General features: G+C 55.4%; 1 protein-coding gene across 4 annotated transcripts in view; it reads right to left on the bottom strand.

The window, feature by feature from the left end:
* Positions 1-2670: 2670 nt before the first annotated feature.
* Positions 2671-15920, bottom strand: part of ATG16L1 (autophagy related 16 like 1) — a 35793-nt gene continuing 22543 nt past the window's right edge. For 2 of the 4 annotated variants that reach the window (XM_037524244.1, XM_037524247.2), the window contains 8 exons: positions 15155-15225; positions 14108-14179; positions 9403-9523; positions 9040-9145; positions 8228-8377; positions 8087-8134; positions 7232-7333; positions 5917-6526 (listed from right to left, as the gene is read on the bottom strand). In XM_037524244.1, coding sequence (XP_037380141.1) covers positions 6433-6526; positions 7232-7333; positions 8087-8134; positions 8228-8377; positions 9040-9145; positions 9403-9523; positions 14108-14179; positions 15155-15225 — 764 coding nt within the window. In that variant the 3' untranslated portion in view covers positions 5917-6432. Of the gene's footprint in view, positions 2784-5114; positions 6527-7231; positions 7334-8086; positions 8135-8227; positions 8378-9039; positions 9146-9402; positions 9524-14107; positions 14180-15154; positions 15226-15920 lie in introns of those variants that run through there. The other 2 variants (XM_037524245.2, XM_037524246.2) reach the window with 2 other exon arrangements.

The following is a 15920-nucleotide window of genomic DNA, read 5'->3' as shown; positions in this document are numbered from 1 at the left end:
TGTGGTGACATGCTAGGAGGAGGCCAGCCCCAGTGGACAGTTCTTGACTGGCTGGATCCAGTTATGATCATCTATTCTTTTGGCTTGGGATTGGCTTGGGGGAGTCCAGGATCAGTTCTGACCCAAGAAATGGAAGTCTTTTGGAGGGCTGTTGGGAACCACTTCCTCACTCTCAAAAAGAGACCTCAGGAAGCCCCAGTTCCTACAAAGAAGAGAGATGAGACATCTGGAGCAGGGGCACCTATGTAGCCAGCAGCCTGAGGACAAAGATCACAGAAGGTGGAGTAGAGAGAATCACAGAGAAAGGGAGCAGAGGCCCTGGGAGACTGCACTGGGGTCCGAGATGGCAGTGGATACGATTCCAACATGTGACAGTCACCGATGAATTATTTTTCTCCCTTCTATACAAGAAAAATTTCTGTATTTCTCACGTCAATGAATGTCTCTTCCTGGTGTGAGGAAGAAAAGAGAGGGGTGTAATTTGGCCCAGTGGGGGTAGGTGGTCCTCTCCTCCTCGGTCAGAATAGAGCACTCCAGGAATGAGCAAGGTGGGGAAGACTGCGGAGAATAAAAGACTGGGGTGCCCAGCTTATGATGAAAGCAATGGTGTTTGGGAGCGGGAGGGGAGAAAGCGCCAGCAAGGCCTGATACTCGTGGGTGGCACAGTGGGGATTGAGGGGAGGCTGCTTCAGGGTTCCTTTCAGGCTTTAGAAGTTGCTAGAAGGGGGCCTCCCCGGTGGCGCAGCGGGTTGAGTGCTGCGTGGTGAAGCTGTCTGCATCCTCTGCGGCGCGGGTTTGATTCCTGACCAGCCAGGGAGAAACCCACAAGGCACGGCAGACCTCTCCTGCCTCGCCCGCTGCTCCCCTCAGCAGTGCCTTCAGTCCGTCTGCCTGTTCTGCTCCCCGCTTTGTCTCTGGTGAATTCTCTCACCCTCCCGCACCTCTGACTGTACCCCAGTTCTTGTATAAATCAATAAATCTTAAAAAACAAAAAAAAGCAGTTGCTAGAAGAATGACCTAGATCCACCCTGTCTGACACCACAACCACTAGTCACAGACAGACAGCTACTACACTTGAAGTGTGGCCACTCCTAGCTGACACGGCTAGAAATGTAGAATCAGATTTCAAAAGATTTAGAAAAAGGTGAAATAAGTCTTCAAGAATTTTTATACTATTTACATGTTGAAGTGCTAGTTTTCGGGCTCTGTTAGGTCAAAAAAATATAGTATTAAAATAAATTCCTGACTATAAATAGGATAGGAACTCTGACCTATGCAAAAATAAAAGATAATTGTTTTTTAAAAAAAAAAAAATCCAATGATGCACTCCTCACACTTATATAATATAAATAGGCAACTTAAAAATTAACTTCAACTTAAAATTTAAAAATAAAATAATTCTTGGCCTCCCTGGTGGCTCAAAGGGTTAAGACACAACCTATGAAGCTATCCGCAGCCACTGCAGCACAAGTTCAATCCCTGGCCAGGGAGCTACCCACATGGCACAGCAGACCTCTCCTGACTTGCCCGCTGCTCCCCTCAGCAGTGTATTTAAGTCAATCTGCCTATTCTGCTCCCCACTCTGTCTCTGGTGAAGCCTCTCACCCCCCGTACCTCTCCTCTGGCCTGTGCCCCAGTTCTTGCATGCATAAATAAATAAATCTTTAAAAAAAAAAATTCTGTTTTTTTTTAAGATTGATTGATTGATTGATTGATTTAAGCACTGGGTACAGTCAGAAGCGCGGGAGGGTGAGAGGATTCACCAGAGCCAGAGAGGGGAACAGAACAGGCAGACTGATGAAACACACTGCTGAGGGGAGCAGCGGGTGCGGCAGGAGAGGTCTGTCGCACCATGTGGGACCCTCACCAGCGGCCGGAGATGGAACCAGTGCCGCAGAGGCTGCGGGCAGCTTCACAGCCCAGTGCTCAACCGCCCAATTCTGTTTCTTCGTATTTTTTTAATGTGGCTACTTTACTAGAACATTTAAAATTACATAGTCAGCTTGCACTGGACAGCGCTGAGGTCCCTGGCCCCCAGGAGCCATGGATTGGAGCAAGGAGAACCCACCCCCGTCAGGACCCAGGCCAGGAGGTTCTCGGCACACCTGGACCATTAAGTTGTCCCTGATGGAGCCGGGGGCCATGTCTGCCGAGCACAGGCCATTGTGCGCTACTGGCCAGGCAGTGACAGTGGCAGGTCCCTTGTCCAGAGGCCCTGGAGGCCTATGGAGCTTTGTCATCATGGGGGGTGCCCGGGGCAGGGGCACAGCAGGGGATGGAGTTGCCGCTGCAGATCCAGGCTCCCATCAGGCAGGCAGGGGAGAGGACACAGGGTCAAATGAGTCACAGGGACTGACAAGTGTTTGAAGTGCTGAGTCATGGTTCAAGGTCATCTGGGGACGAGTCTGGGTAAGGGGTTGGGGAGAATTGAGATGAGGAGAAAATGAAGGGTCTCGGAACTGAAATGGCTGAGACAGGAGAGACGTGGCCTGCTGTTCACTCGGTCGTTTCAGCCCCTGACGGTCCATCTCAGAGATGAGAACAGACACGGGCTTCCCTCATCCTTATGGGGCTTGGGGTTGGTGGAGTCTAGTCTTAAAAAAGGCCCTTATTTTCTTGTCAACGGTGGTTTCATCGAGCAGCTCACTCCTGCGCACTCACCGATTTGTCCCGGGAGACCTTCTTGAAGATGACAGAGTCCGACGCAGACTTACTGGCCTTCCCGGCGGTGGCCATGGCAGCTCCGGCAGTGCTGGGTGGGTCCCGGGTCAGGTGCTGAGAGGCTGGGGAGGTAAGCGGATCCTGAAGGGAAAGTCAGGGACATCCTGGGCACAGAACCTGGTCCTCCCCCGCTGGCCCAGCATCCACGTCTGACTAACAGGCCTCTGTCTAGTGTGCGTGGGGCTCCCACGGGCATCAGCCCCTCCCAGGGACAGCAGGCGCCCGGCCAGGTCGCAGCACAGAGCCTTTGCTTCTGACCGATTTGGTCTCTTCACACATGGCCGTGTTGAATTAAATTCTGTCATGATGAGGCCCTGTGGCCCCAAAACAGAAGAACGTTCCTGAAAACCGCATCACAGCTGGTCTCCAGCTGGTATCATGTTCAAAACATGCTAATTCACCCCAAGTTCTATCCAGCGACTGGCGCTGGGTGTGCTGCTGCTGCTCCAAGCGTCACGGCGGCCAGTGCTGTTGGGCTGCCGAGTTCAGCGCCCTCGACCACCCTCAAGAGCACGTCAGGGGACACACACAGCCCACATGAAGCCAGGGCAGCCGAGGAAACGGAAACCCGACCCCCGGCCCCGCACGTCCCTGAGCCCCCCGATTCTTACATACCCCGTACAACGCGTGGGGATGGCCGTCCGGGCGGACAGCCGGGCCTGTGCTGAGTCCACTGCTAAGCAGGGGAGACAGGCCCTGGCTGATGGCTCGGAGAATTTGTAGGGAACCTGAAGGGGGGCCGGGCACTTGGGTCAGAATGTCCAAAAGCTAAATCCTATTTGTGGAGCAGAGTGGAAACTGGGTTAGGGCGAGAAGGGTGACCTGGTGGCTTCAGCAGTTCTGAGCATGAAGCAAGGGCGCCCGTCTGTTCCCCGGGGCTCTCCCGGGTTCAGGAAGCTTCAGGCTCACTTGAGGGGTGGGGGTGCTGTGGGCAGGGATGGTGGGCAGGAAAGCTGCTTTCATCCTAACCCTCTTTGGGCTCTGAAAATAGACTGATTATCCCTTTACCCCAGGATCACCAGGACAGGGGATTTTCAAGTGCTGAGCAGACTTGATTGAACTCAGCAGGCGGCTAATGCGACCCTGGGGGTGGAGATATAAAGAAAAAGGCTGAGAAGTGACAGCCTTGACAGCCTCAAGATGAGCCCCTCCGTCCAGCTCGGCGACACTGTCACAGGTCCCTCCCCCTCTCCCTGGTACACGCTCACCCCGTGTGCGTTCACCTCACCTCCATGGACGCCCCCCCACGCCAGGTCCAGGCCACCCCACCAGCTGCTTCCTGCCCTCCGCGGCCCTGCGTCCACTGCCCCGTCAGCCCATCCTCAGGCGCTGAGGTGAGACTGCCTGCCCACCTCTGCTCGTCCCTGCTCCGGGGACAGATCTCTACAACTCCACCTGCCTGGCACTTTCTGCCCCCACATAATCCTCCTCCCACCTCCCCTCCTGGATTCTTGGCACTCAGGAGTCTCTCCCGCAGGGGACCTTCCCCGACTGCCTGGGCCAGGCTAGGGACACGCTGGCATTGATGCTTGCTTGGGAGGTGATTTTGCATCTGTCTCCCCTCTCTGGACACCAGGCTTCACGAGAGAGGGCTCCTCGCCTCTGTGTTCCAGTGCCCAGAGCAACAGCTGTGCCCGCAGCACCTAGGGAGGGAGAGGAACAGGAGGCAGTGGCCACTACCGCCTTTGCATGCTGGACTTGACCTGGGGTCTGGGAAGGACGTCTGAGCCAAAGACTCTTCTGGGGTTGTGGGGTGCATGGTGTTAGCACATCGCAAAGTACCCCAAATGGCATCCTGCCTAGGTCTGGGCAATGCCTGCCAGGCCCTGAGGCTCTCCCACCTCTGGCCTTGTTCCTTACCTCCTCTCCTACTTCACTCCCTTCTACTGGCCCCTGCGCCTTTCCTCCAACTGCCTCAGGGCCTTTGCACTTATTCTTTGCACAGAGCCACCACCTGGCTCCTCCCTTCACTCCTTCAGGTCATTGCTCCACCTTACACCCTGGCCTTCCACCTGCCCAACACTGCCCGCCTCCTGTCTCTGCATTTCCTCCCTCTATAGCATGCAGCACCAGCCAAGGTACAAAATAACTTATCTTATTTACTGTCTGTCCCCAAGGCACATCCCACCATTACCAGAACATGGTGAGTCAAATGACAGCAACGTACAAATTTAGGCCTGTTTTGTCCCTTGTCCATCTCCAGCGTCTAGAACAGGCATCGACACAGTTCAGTGGGTCAACGCACGTCACCGCACAGGGGACAGCTGCTAGCCTAACTGCTGACACTGCGGATTTCGTTTTTCCTAACGGAGAAGACACCGGGAACGCGGCGGTTGCTATTTCAAAGGAACCAACTCCAGGAGAACCAGCCTCTCCCCTCTAAGGATAAAGGAGAATAAAATAACCACCAAGAGGCACGAGTGTGAAAAGCATAGAACAGATTTGTTTATTTACAATCAAGTTGGGCAACATAATTAAATAAATAAAAGATGTGCCCTGGCCTGTGAATTCCACCTTCCTTCACCCCTTAACTCGCATTCTCAAGAAGGCAGACGGGGAAGGGAGGTGAGGCCAGGGGAGGGGGAGACGCTGCCCCCGTCAGGAATCGCGCACCTGGCCCCCCGCCCGCCCTGGCACTCACCCCCACAACCGTCCACCAGGAAGTTAGGAAGGGAAAAAAAATAAAGTGCAAAATCAAAGTGATAGAAATATTGGTGTCTCAGTCATTCAGAAACAAAAATTTAAACACAGGTGTAACGGTAAAGATAAATGTTAAAAAAAACAAAAAGCCACAGGCCAGTTTCCCGGCCCTGACCACAGCCCTGAAATCGAAGATGCCCTCAGGCTCCCCGGACCCAGGGGGCCTCTGGAACTAGAGCACCGAGGGCACCGCGCAGGCTCGGGGGCGGGACTGCAGCCTCGGCCCCACAGCCATGAGCCAGGCCTCGGCCCTGGCCGCTGCCCGGTGATGGAGGCGCGTCTGAGAGGCGGTGGCGGGGCCCGCCCTGGGAGTGCGAGGGAATAGCTTCTCCGCTCCTGCCGCTCTCCCAGGTTTTTGCACTTTTCCTACCTTGAAATAATTTTTTTTAAAAATACCAAATTGAGGTTTTCTTAATAGATGTGTAGACTTGCTGGGGAAAGCAGCTGGCGAATGGGCAGGAGGCCGGTGGTGCCCGCAGCGAGCAGACATCAGGAGCCGGGACGAGCACAGCGCCAGCAGGGAACCGGGACCCGCTGCCTAGAAATCAGGGTGGTCCATGTGTTCTGGTTTCCATCCATCCAATGACGGCGGCAGATTCCCTGGGGAAGGACCCCAGGAGCGGGCCATGCACCAGGCCAGGGCTGCTAGGAAGGAGGTCTGAGGAAGCACAGGGGAGGGGCCGCGCCCAGGTGTGGGCTGTTTGGCACTGGCTCCTGGCGAGGCGAGGCGGAGCCCTGAGGTGAGGAGGCCAGGGCCAGTAGTGTTTCCCACCCGGGTCGTGCACCAAGAACCCGACCTCTGCCAGGAGTCAGGTTCTCCGCAGTGTGATTCTTTGAGGTTGTGGGACGTCAGTCAAAATCCTCAGAAATCTGACTGGAAAGCAGGCCGCTGCGCCCCAGGCCCGAGTCTTCTCCGGGAGGCAAAACTATGCCCACACACCCGCTGCTGTGAGGGCGCCGCGGGAGCCCGTGAGGCGGCAGCTGGGACCCCTCTCTCCCGAGCAAGTGCCGTCAGTAGTCCGTCCACAGCACAGCTTTGCTTCCCTTGTCCACACTGACCACGTGAGAGCCGGAGGGGGACCACGCCACGGCGTTGACTGAGGAGCTTCAAAGGGAGAAGCTCACAGTGAACAAGCGTTAGGGGCGGCTCTCCCCAAGGCCTTTGTGGGCCCGCAGCCGCCCTCACGGAACTGGGACTGGAAGAAACCTGCCCTGCCCACTCAGGAAGAAAAGGAGTCAGGCCACAGCACTGACCCAGAGGGGCAGCGCTGAGTGAGTTAAGCAGAGAAGGACTCCACAAGTACCTCAGGGCGCCAGAGCCAGGAGGAAAAATGCTGAGAGGGAAGGGTATGGAGGAAACCTGGGCCGGGACGGGGCCGGGTGGGCTGGGTAGACAGAACAAAGCTAGGAGGGGCCTGGCTGGCTGCGATGTGGAAGACAGCAAAGCAATGAGAAAACCAGCATTTCCAAGTCAGCTGGGCCAAAAGGGCCCAGGGAGCGAGAAGGCTCGCAGGAAGGAGGCAGCCAGGAAGCGCCGCACAAGGCGAGGCCAGAAAGCACCGCTCCCAACAGCTGCGGGCCCACGGGAATCCCTCACAGGCCTGTCGCAGAGAACTGCAGCGCGGTCGCAGAGAACTGCAGCGCGGTCCCAGTGAAGGGCCCCGGCTTCTCTTCACTGACCCAGCTCAGAATGGAGCAAGGAGGGGCCGCTGCCCTGGCAGGCCAACGTGGGTCGAGTCCAAAGGGGACAGGACGGGGATGGGGTGACTCAGCCCCTCAGAGGGGCTCATGGGCACAGTTTCCACCTTACCTGTGATGCTTGGACAGGACCTTCTCCACCTTCCCGGAGAGCACATTCCAGACGTACAGAGCGCCCTCGGCCGAGCCTGCTGCCACGTAACTGCCGTCAGGGCTGGAGAACAGTCAGACAAGAGGAGGTGTCATCCCACCCCTACGCCAGCAGCCCCGGGAACCTTTCCCAGGAAAGGTTTCCTTGCTCCTTCTCAAGGGCAAGATGGTTTCTGTGCGTGCCAAAAGTCAGTGTGTTAGCCACACCTCCCCTGCTACCTTGGCCTCACCCAGCTAATGAAGAACACAGCCTCCACATTACTTCTTGGGGCCACGTCCTTAACCACTGTTGATGCCCCAAAACAGCACACGGGAGCTCAGAGTCAGCCCCAAAAGGTAAAGGTTTCTTTCAGCTGACAGCCTCTCTGTTACAGGTTCTCGGAGGGCAGGAGACAAGAGCAGGGAGCAGCTTCTCCAACAAAGGAACTGGCCACAGCCGAATGGGGAACAAGGAGAGCTGGGAAGGGAAGGTGAGGCCACCCTGGCACAACCCCTCCAGGGAGCCTCCCAGCTCTGTCCCAGGGGCCGCCGGCCTGAAAGCGCTCAACTAGGTCTTGCGTAAGCATGTGATGTGTCTGTCCAGGACCAACCAACAAGCCAACACTGCCATCTGGTGCGGCCCAGCGCTCCAACGTGATCACAAAAAGCACCAGGATGGGCGAAGAGGGCAGTCACAGTGACTAGTGATGACCATCCAGGCCCAGTCTCAGACACTCACTGTACCAAGACACTGGAACATTAACTCGTTTCCCTTGGGGAAAACACCCGGGCTCTAACCTGTGAGGTGAAGCAAGGAGGGAGGAGCAGCACCACTAACCTGAACACCACTCTCGTCCAATCCGAGCCGCACTTGAAACCAGGCGCGCTGAAACAAACAAGAGGCCGTTCACCTGCGGGTCCAGCACCCGAGGGCTCGCCGCTCAGGAGCGGAGAGCAGGGCCAGCGCATCTCCAGTTACCTGAACGTCTGCCTGACAGCATTTATTCGCAGATCGATGATCTTGAGCAGGTCATCACGGGAGCAGGTAAGCAGCTCAGTCCTTTCCGGGTTCAAGTCCAGGGCAGTGATCTTTCCCAGCAACTCCATCTCTCGGACTATACTCTCTGACCTGAGACAGACATGGAAGGTCTGGGAAAATGTAACATGGGAAGGTCAAACATCCCCCTTTTAAACAGGATGTCAAGCCACGGAGGAGAAGCACAAAGGGCGCTCCAGCCAGCACAGCGTCTCCAGAGGCTCCCACCTCAGCCAGAGCGACTCCAGCAACCACGCTTTCCCATTTATGGGCCCCACAACGGTAGTTCCGAACACTGCAATTCTGAGCTTGCCAAGAGTGGTTTCCCTTGGCCATTTTTTGAACGACAAAGTAACTCAATCAGAGCTCCTGCTCAGCACACAGGAACCAGGGCTATCATCAGGTTAGCTCAGCTTCGGTGACACTGTTTAGCTTGTCTAAGAGGCAGTGACCCGGGCTGCTGTATACGGACCAGGCTGGTCCTGCCAGAAACTCAGCTCAGTGATTCTGTGCCCAGAGGGAGGCACTGCCCTAAGCATTGCCCACTGCCACCTCCCCCCACCACCCCGGGCCCCAGCTGAAGCCCTGTTGAGCTGACTGTTGACTTCACAGCAAAGTGTCAGGACGAATGTGCACTGGGTTCACTCCTGCCGTCTCCAGGGATTAAAAACACAACCCACCTAACGTGCATCCTCGTGGCTCTACTACGCGCCGGCCCCTCACCTGCCTCCCCACCAGGCTTTTGGGGGTCATACCGGATATCCCAGAAACGAATCTTCTTGTCAAAATGTCCACTCATTACACACTGCTCCGTGCAGACAATATCGTTGCAGCTGGACCCTGCGAACACCGTCTTTATGCCTGAAAGAAAACCGAATGGCGGCTGTCAAGCAGAGGCTGAGTGCCTGTGAGGCAGCATTACCACCTCCCCCGGGAATTAGCACTGCTGGTTGCAGAAGTACCGCCATGACTGACTCACTACCCAGCACACTCTGCTTATGAAACCAGACTTGCAATGCAAACAGCATCCCCCCCACCAAATGCAGGCTTTGATGGGGGGCAGACACTGGGATTCACATCTATTTGCACACACAGACAGAGAGACTGAATTTCCTCACAGACTTTGCTGCGGAGATCCCAGAGTTTGAGGGTCCGGTCATGGCTTCCAGAGACGATACGTGCGTTGTCCAGCAGGAACTTGGCCGAGAGCACTTTGCCGCTGTGCCCCGTGAGCGTGTGCTGGGAGAGAGGACACCGCTGGGTCAGTTTTGAGGGCATGCTGACGCTAGACCTGGCCAGCTTCTCCAAAGGCCCTAGGTCTGGTCAAGAACACTCAGAGACAAAGCAGGGGTGTGGGGAGGTGCCCAGACAACCGGCCTTTGGGTGCTTCCCAGGTGAGCTTATCAAGAGAAGAGGCCACAAAGAACCCTTCTCAGAACTAAGGAGAAAGAAACATAAAGAACATAAAGGAGAAAGAACACAAAGGAGAAAGAAACCCCACGTGGCAGGTGTCTTGACAGAGGAGGGGCGTGAGCACCCTGGCTGAAACCAGCCCCACGCCAGGCCCCTGCATGGGCTGCTCAGGCAACTTTATGGCCATCTGGACTATATCAAATCTTTAAAATCTCAGCTAGACCCCCAAATCGGCCTGTGTTGGGGCAGGGATGGTGCTAGAAGGATCTTTAAAAACAGTGATTTCTGTGTTTATTTGGATTTCCCAGTTTCTCAAAAGAGTTGAATGGAACATTCTTGGTGTCAGATGCTGGCTGTGTTGAGAGCCGGGGGCTCTGCTTGTGGGGCAGGCAGGTGGCACTTACAGGCAGGTTTGGGCTCCCCTCAGGCAACAGGCTACATCTGTCAAGAGTCTGCAAGTTTCCAACTGAAACCTGGTACGTCTGCGTCCTAAACACGGAAAAGGTGCCCCGTCTCTCAGTCTAGACCAAGCCAGGCCTCAATTCAAATTCTGTGTGAACTCTGAATGCAGGCAAATTTGGGGTTTAGCTGGGCTTTTTGGTTATTTATTTATGCATACAAAAACTGGGGTGTAGGCCAGAGGTGTGGGGGGGTGAGAGGATTCACCAGACACAGAGTGGGGAGCAGAACATGTGGACCTACTGAAATACACTGCTGAGGGGAGCAGCAGAGGAGACAGGAGAGGTCTGCTGCGCCGTGTGGGTCAACTCCCTGGCCAGGGATCAAACTTGGGTTGGCTGCTGATAGCTTCATAGAGTTGAGTTAACCCTGCACCACCAGGGAGGCCCGAGCTGAGCTTTTGAAAGATTTGATTTAACCAGTGCCTCTGAAAGTCAGTACAGACAGGGCCACTGCACGCAGGGCTTACAGGAGGAAATACGAGGGCTCTTCAAGTGAACAATGAAAACCCGGGGGGGGGGTGGGTTTCAATCAAGCTTGAAACATAAGAGCTTTAGCACAGATACCAGCTCTCCCAGCATCCCTCCTGGGTGACTGCTGCCAAGAACATGGAACTGTACCCAGGGTCAGCTCTGCTGCTGCGCACAGCACTCCTCAGTGGTTCCGGGGCAGAGTGGGGGCCGTCACACGGGTCCCCTTTCACTGCGCGCGCCAGAGCAGGTCAGCACCTCTAAGACATAAAACCAACCCTCAAGGCTCAGATAGGGCTCACCGACATTTTCTTTCTTCTTAGGGGAAACAATGACACGAGTGTGCTCCCCATCACGCTGACATACAGGGTTCCCGCCTTACGTGACTGCCTGCAGATTAGTATTAAAACCTAGCAACCAGCTGGGTGCTAAGCCTCCCTTCACAACTGGGAAACGCAGGCCGCACGCACTTCTCCCTTCCAATGGGAGAGTCATGTGAGTCAGAGACGCCTTTCGGCCACATTGCATCCTTGTGAAACCTATAACTGCTGCCACCAACGGCTGTGGGAGCACCTGCCCGATCCCTCTGGAAACTGGAAGAATGCTTCGGCAGAGAGGGTTGACATGAAGTCCAGGAGTGGTGGCGCCAGAGTAAGGCCCCAGTCTGTGGCAACAGGACAGGGAGAGACAGGACTCGGGAAGGTGTTCCCCATGAGGCGTGAGCTGAATCTTAGACCCACTGATATGTCATCCAAAACCTCAAGCTCTGTGTACACATACTTCTGCTGTGTCACTAAAAACCAACGCCATGTTCTGCAGACACGGGATAAAGACACCGCTCATCTGGGCTATGTGACCACACTCATCATTCCTGAATATCGGTCCCTTGATAACCCAAGCCACCGTGCCAGGAAACGCGGACCGTGAGGAGGAAGTTTCTCACACAGAAACCACGGGAAAGCCAGCCTGGCGAGGCTCCTGCACGTGCCCTGGCAAAGCGGGCAGGGTCTGCAGCCCTGCACCCTGGTCCGTCTCGAGGCAGCCAGGGGGTTTCCAACCACCTCCAGTTTTGTGAGGAGTCTGGTAAGAAGCCTCTGTGATGGACTCGGGTGAGACCAGCGGTTTCTGGGGTACCTTCAAGAAGATTTCACAGTAAGCCGAGGCTGCGCCAGGCATTCCGGTCTCTCCTAACACCGCTGCCTCTCATCAAAAAGCAAAGGAGCTACTGGCCGGGGCTGGGGACCCCGGGGTTTCAGCACTTGGATGTCCATTCACGTCCTCCAACCTCGGCTGAATGAGGTTCAAGGAGGAGCCAGAGCCTCCGCCAGGGGCCAATTCACTTGCTGGGCCCGGTTAAGGGTCGTGCACAAATTCTCCGGATACAAAGAACCTATCTGAAAAAAGGTTCCTCAACCCCCTCCACAGCGTGAGCAAGGGCCCAGCCAGGGCTGCAGGGGCCCTCAGAACCAGCTCCTCAGCACAGGCAGCCACAGCCCCACTTCTGCCCCCAGCTGGCCAGCAGCCTCTCCAAGTGACTTCCCAACATGACCCTTTTCTTCTAGGCCCGCCCCCTGCCTCCAGGTCACTTCGGACCAGCCCTCTCCTACTAGCCGAAAGGCCTCACCCCGCACAGCTGCATGACCAACTACCGGCTCGTCTCCCCCAGGGCCTAAAGGTCAGGGTGGCAGCAAGTGCCCCCAACTGATCGGGCAGTTTCCCGTCTCCCAGCCTGGATGAAGCCAGGTTCACGGATCACAGGCCTGATACGTATGTGAACTCTGAACGCAGGCAAATTTGGGGGTCTGGCTGAGCTTCAGTCCCCTCCTCTCCCCACCTTCCCTGGTTCTCCCGAGGACGAAAAGCAAGAACACACACAACACACTGTAGTTTGGGCCTGACACGCGGATGCCATTCAAGAAAAGTCCCCTTTCTATTAGGCAAGCTAATGACGGCAGAAACCTCTGACCCTATCTCACTGTCCAGCGAGAGCTGGTGGCTAGAGGGGGCTGCAGACGAGGATGGGTCAGAAAGCAGCCATGACACAGGCCGGCAACTTTTCTGCGTTTAGGGAACAGACGTACCAGGTTTCAGTTGGAAACTTGTACTAACTCATAACAGATGTAGCCTGTTGCCTGAGGGGAGCCCAGACCTGCTTGCAGGTGTCACCTCCCTGCCCCTTACCCTTGAGCAGAGCCCTTGGATCTCTCAACACGAGGAGTATCTAACACCAACAATGTTCCATTCAACTCCTTTGAGAAAATGGGAAGTCTAAATAAACACGGAATTAACTGTTAATAAAGATCCTTCCAGCTCCATCCCTGCACTAACAAATCAGACCAGATTCCTACCTAACAGACCATTCCCTGCTGCTCCCCACATGCCTGGAGATTTGTCTTTAAGAAATTCATCTTAACACGATGTTCTGTTTTTTATATGGGGTGATACACAAAAGCTTGTGTTATACTCTTTTTTTTGGTAAAATGCCAACCAAAGTGTCAAGTTCCTCCTCCACTCACCCTTCCAGCAGCCTTTATTAATGAGCTCCTGTGACAATTCCTTCAAGCTGAAGGAGAAACACGTCTTCAAATTGAGCTGTGTGCTTTTCATTAGAACAAAAGTACTATGTCCATTAAGTTTTTTTTTTTTTTTTTTTTAAAGATTTATTTATCCAAGCACTGGGGTACAAGCCAGAGGCGCAGGAGAGTGGGAGAATTCACCAGAAGACAGAGCAGGGAGCAACACAGGCAGAAGGACCAAAATACACTGCTGAGGGGAGCAGCGGGCGAGACAGGAGAGGTCTGCTGCGCCATGTGGGTATCTCCCTGGCTGGCCTGGATTTGAACCGGCACTGCAGAGGCTGCGGACAGCTTCACAGTGCGGCGCTCAACCCGCTGCGCCACCGGGGAGGCCCTGACCATTAAGTTTTATTTGTCATCAACGACTACTTAGGATGCAGATGTGAATGGATTTCTGCAACATCTGATCCATCCCCTCTTCCTCTCTCACACCTGCCCCCCGGCTGGAGCTGCTGCACAGCCATTTTCTCTGTCTCAAGTGTGTCCGTCTACAGCCTCAAGCGTGAGTCTACAGCCCACTTTCCTGCTGCACGCTGTGCGGTGATTACAAGTCCCGGAACCCGGAGGAAGCACAGCCTACGTGCTGGGGCTGATGGGGCTGAAGTTAAGCTGGAACTGTTCCCTGCTGAGTGTGGCGCTCCTGTGGAGAGGAGCGCCCGGGCTTCCGTGAAGTGTGTGTGGGGTCCCCACTGTAAACACTCTGTTACGGACTCCTGGATAGAACAGGAGCGTGAAGTGGAAAACGAATCCTTCCCAGGAGGAAAGGAAAGGGCAGGGGGAACTGACACTGTAAAATTTGCAGGAACACAGACACAACTCTCTGAACTCATCCGTCTGACACCCCGCACCCTGTCTCGATGACACCACCAAGGTCGGAAGTCACACGGAGGTTGACTTGGCCTTACCCGTAACCGATAATCATCCACTGTCCAGATGCGGCTGGCAAAGTCATTCGAAGCTGCTAAGAGGTAAGATCCCTATGGGAAAAAAGCGAGGGGTGGGGGGAAGGATCAAACTTCAGCCAAAATAACGCGGTTCGCACAAATTCTTTGATAATCAAGACCAAGGAGGTTGCGCTGCCCGAAGCCACACGCCCACTCTAAACCCCGCCCTCACCGCCAGGGTACCGGCAGCCAACGCTCCTCCTCAGTTCGCGCCACCCCACCTGAAGGCTGCAGGCTCCTCCAGCTCACAGGGACCCTTCCTCCCGAGGTGGGCCCCCGTCCCACCCCCTGCAGTAGCAGCAACTACCAATTTTCTACCCACGACCCAAGCCGCCGGAGCGCAGAGGCGCCGGCCTCCTTCCTGCATCCCCAGCACAGACTGAAATTCCGAGGCCCCGAGCCCCTCCACACAACCGCCACCTGCCCCACACGGCACCTGCCAGCCAGATTCCCCATCACCCCCTGCTGAACTCAAGCAGCAGCTACCCAGACTCCCAAGGAGCACTCCTGCTCCAGAGACCTGCGTGAGATGTGACGGGACCACCATGGCGCGGCCACACAGGGACACCGAGCAGGCTCTCGGGCAGTGGGCACGACTCCTGGGAGGGGAGCAGTGACCCTCCCCTTGTCCTGCTCTCCCCTCCAGCCCAGCACCGAGCCAGCCCTGCCCAAACTGCCCCCTCTCCCTGCACCGCCCATTCTGATTCCTGCTACCTTCAGGGACCCCAAGCCCTGGCCCCGCAAGCACAGTACCCGGGACCCACAGCCCGGCCCGGAAGTGGAATTAGAAAATGCTGGGTCCTCACAGCTGAGGGTATCACCCCATGCCCCAAGCCAGCCAGTACCAGACCACTTAATTCTATAGTGACTCGCATCCACTCTATCATGGACATGACTCTTAGAAGAGCAGACACGCCAGTAAGCAGCTCTTCAATTTCAAGAACCAGAAGTTTTAAATTGCTTTTAAGAACTCCTAAATCACCGATTTCTGGGCTGTGAGGCACTTACAGCGCTGTCAAACTCGATGCTTGTAATCCCCGCGTTACTGCCAGAGAGGGCCCCCTTGAACTCACATTTCTCTGGATAAAGAGACAGAGGGGGGACAGGAAGGTCAGGCAGAGTGAGGATGACACACTGGGAGACTTTGGGGGTCAAGCGCATCCGCAAAGCAACTGCCCAGCGCAGGCCGAGTCAGAGAAGAGGAAGACGCCGGCCAGAGAGCAGGGCCTGCGGGGGAGACGTAGAGCCCACAGCTCCCACACGTGCTCCTCAGCTGCGCAAGAGTTTGAGTGCCATCCCATTTCTTTATAAATCCCATTTCTGGAACTCAGCCTCATTAAAGAGACTTGACCTCAGGCCCCTTGTCCCATAGGTTATAAAACAGATTTTTTCTGGGGGAGAGGCGGGGTGCCCTTCTTTTTATTCCCAGGCTCAGCTATGCCTTCAGCCGGCTTTGCCCTAGGCAGTGGCGTCATCATACCCACACACCACAGCTCAACATGTAGTTCACAGTCCCCTGACCTGTAAGGGGTTTTATTTTTCCTTTTAAAACTGGACTCTGGGAGATATTCTGATTAATATCTATTTGCGGAAACACTCACACGTGAAAACACAAGCTTAATTTAACAGCAATTCCCAGTCACCACTTGGAAACTGAGAGCAAACAGCCGCTGGGTTGTGAAGAGGAACGCAGGGCTGGGCTAGAGATGAACAATCGACAGACTGCCAGAAAGCAAGGCCGACTCACACCACCCACACAGCTTCCTTCCGTGCA

Source organism: Talpa occidentalis, unplaced genomic scaffold, assembly GCF_014898055.3.
Source record: "Talpa occidentalis isolate TD23 unplaced genomic scaffold, MPIMG_talOcc4v2.1 talOcc4.3, whole genome shotgun sequence".
NCBI lineage: Eukaryota > Metazoa > Chordata > Mammalia > Eulipotyphla > Talpidae > Talpa > Talpa occidentalis.
The sequence above is the reverse complement of the archived record's forward strand: the minus strand, read 5'-3'. Positions and strand labels throughout refer to the sequence as shown.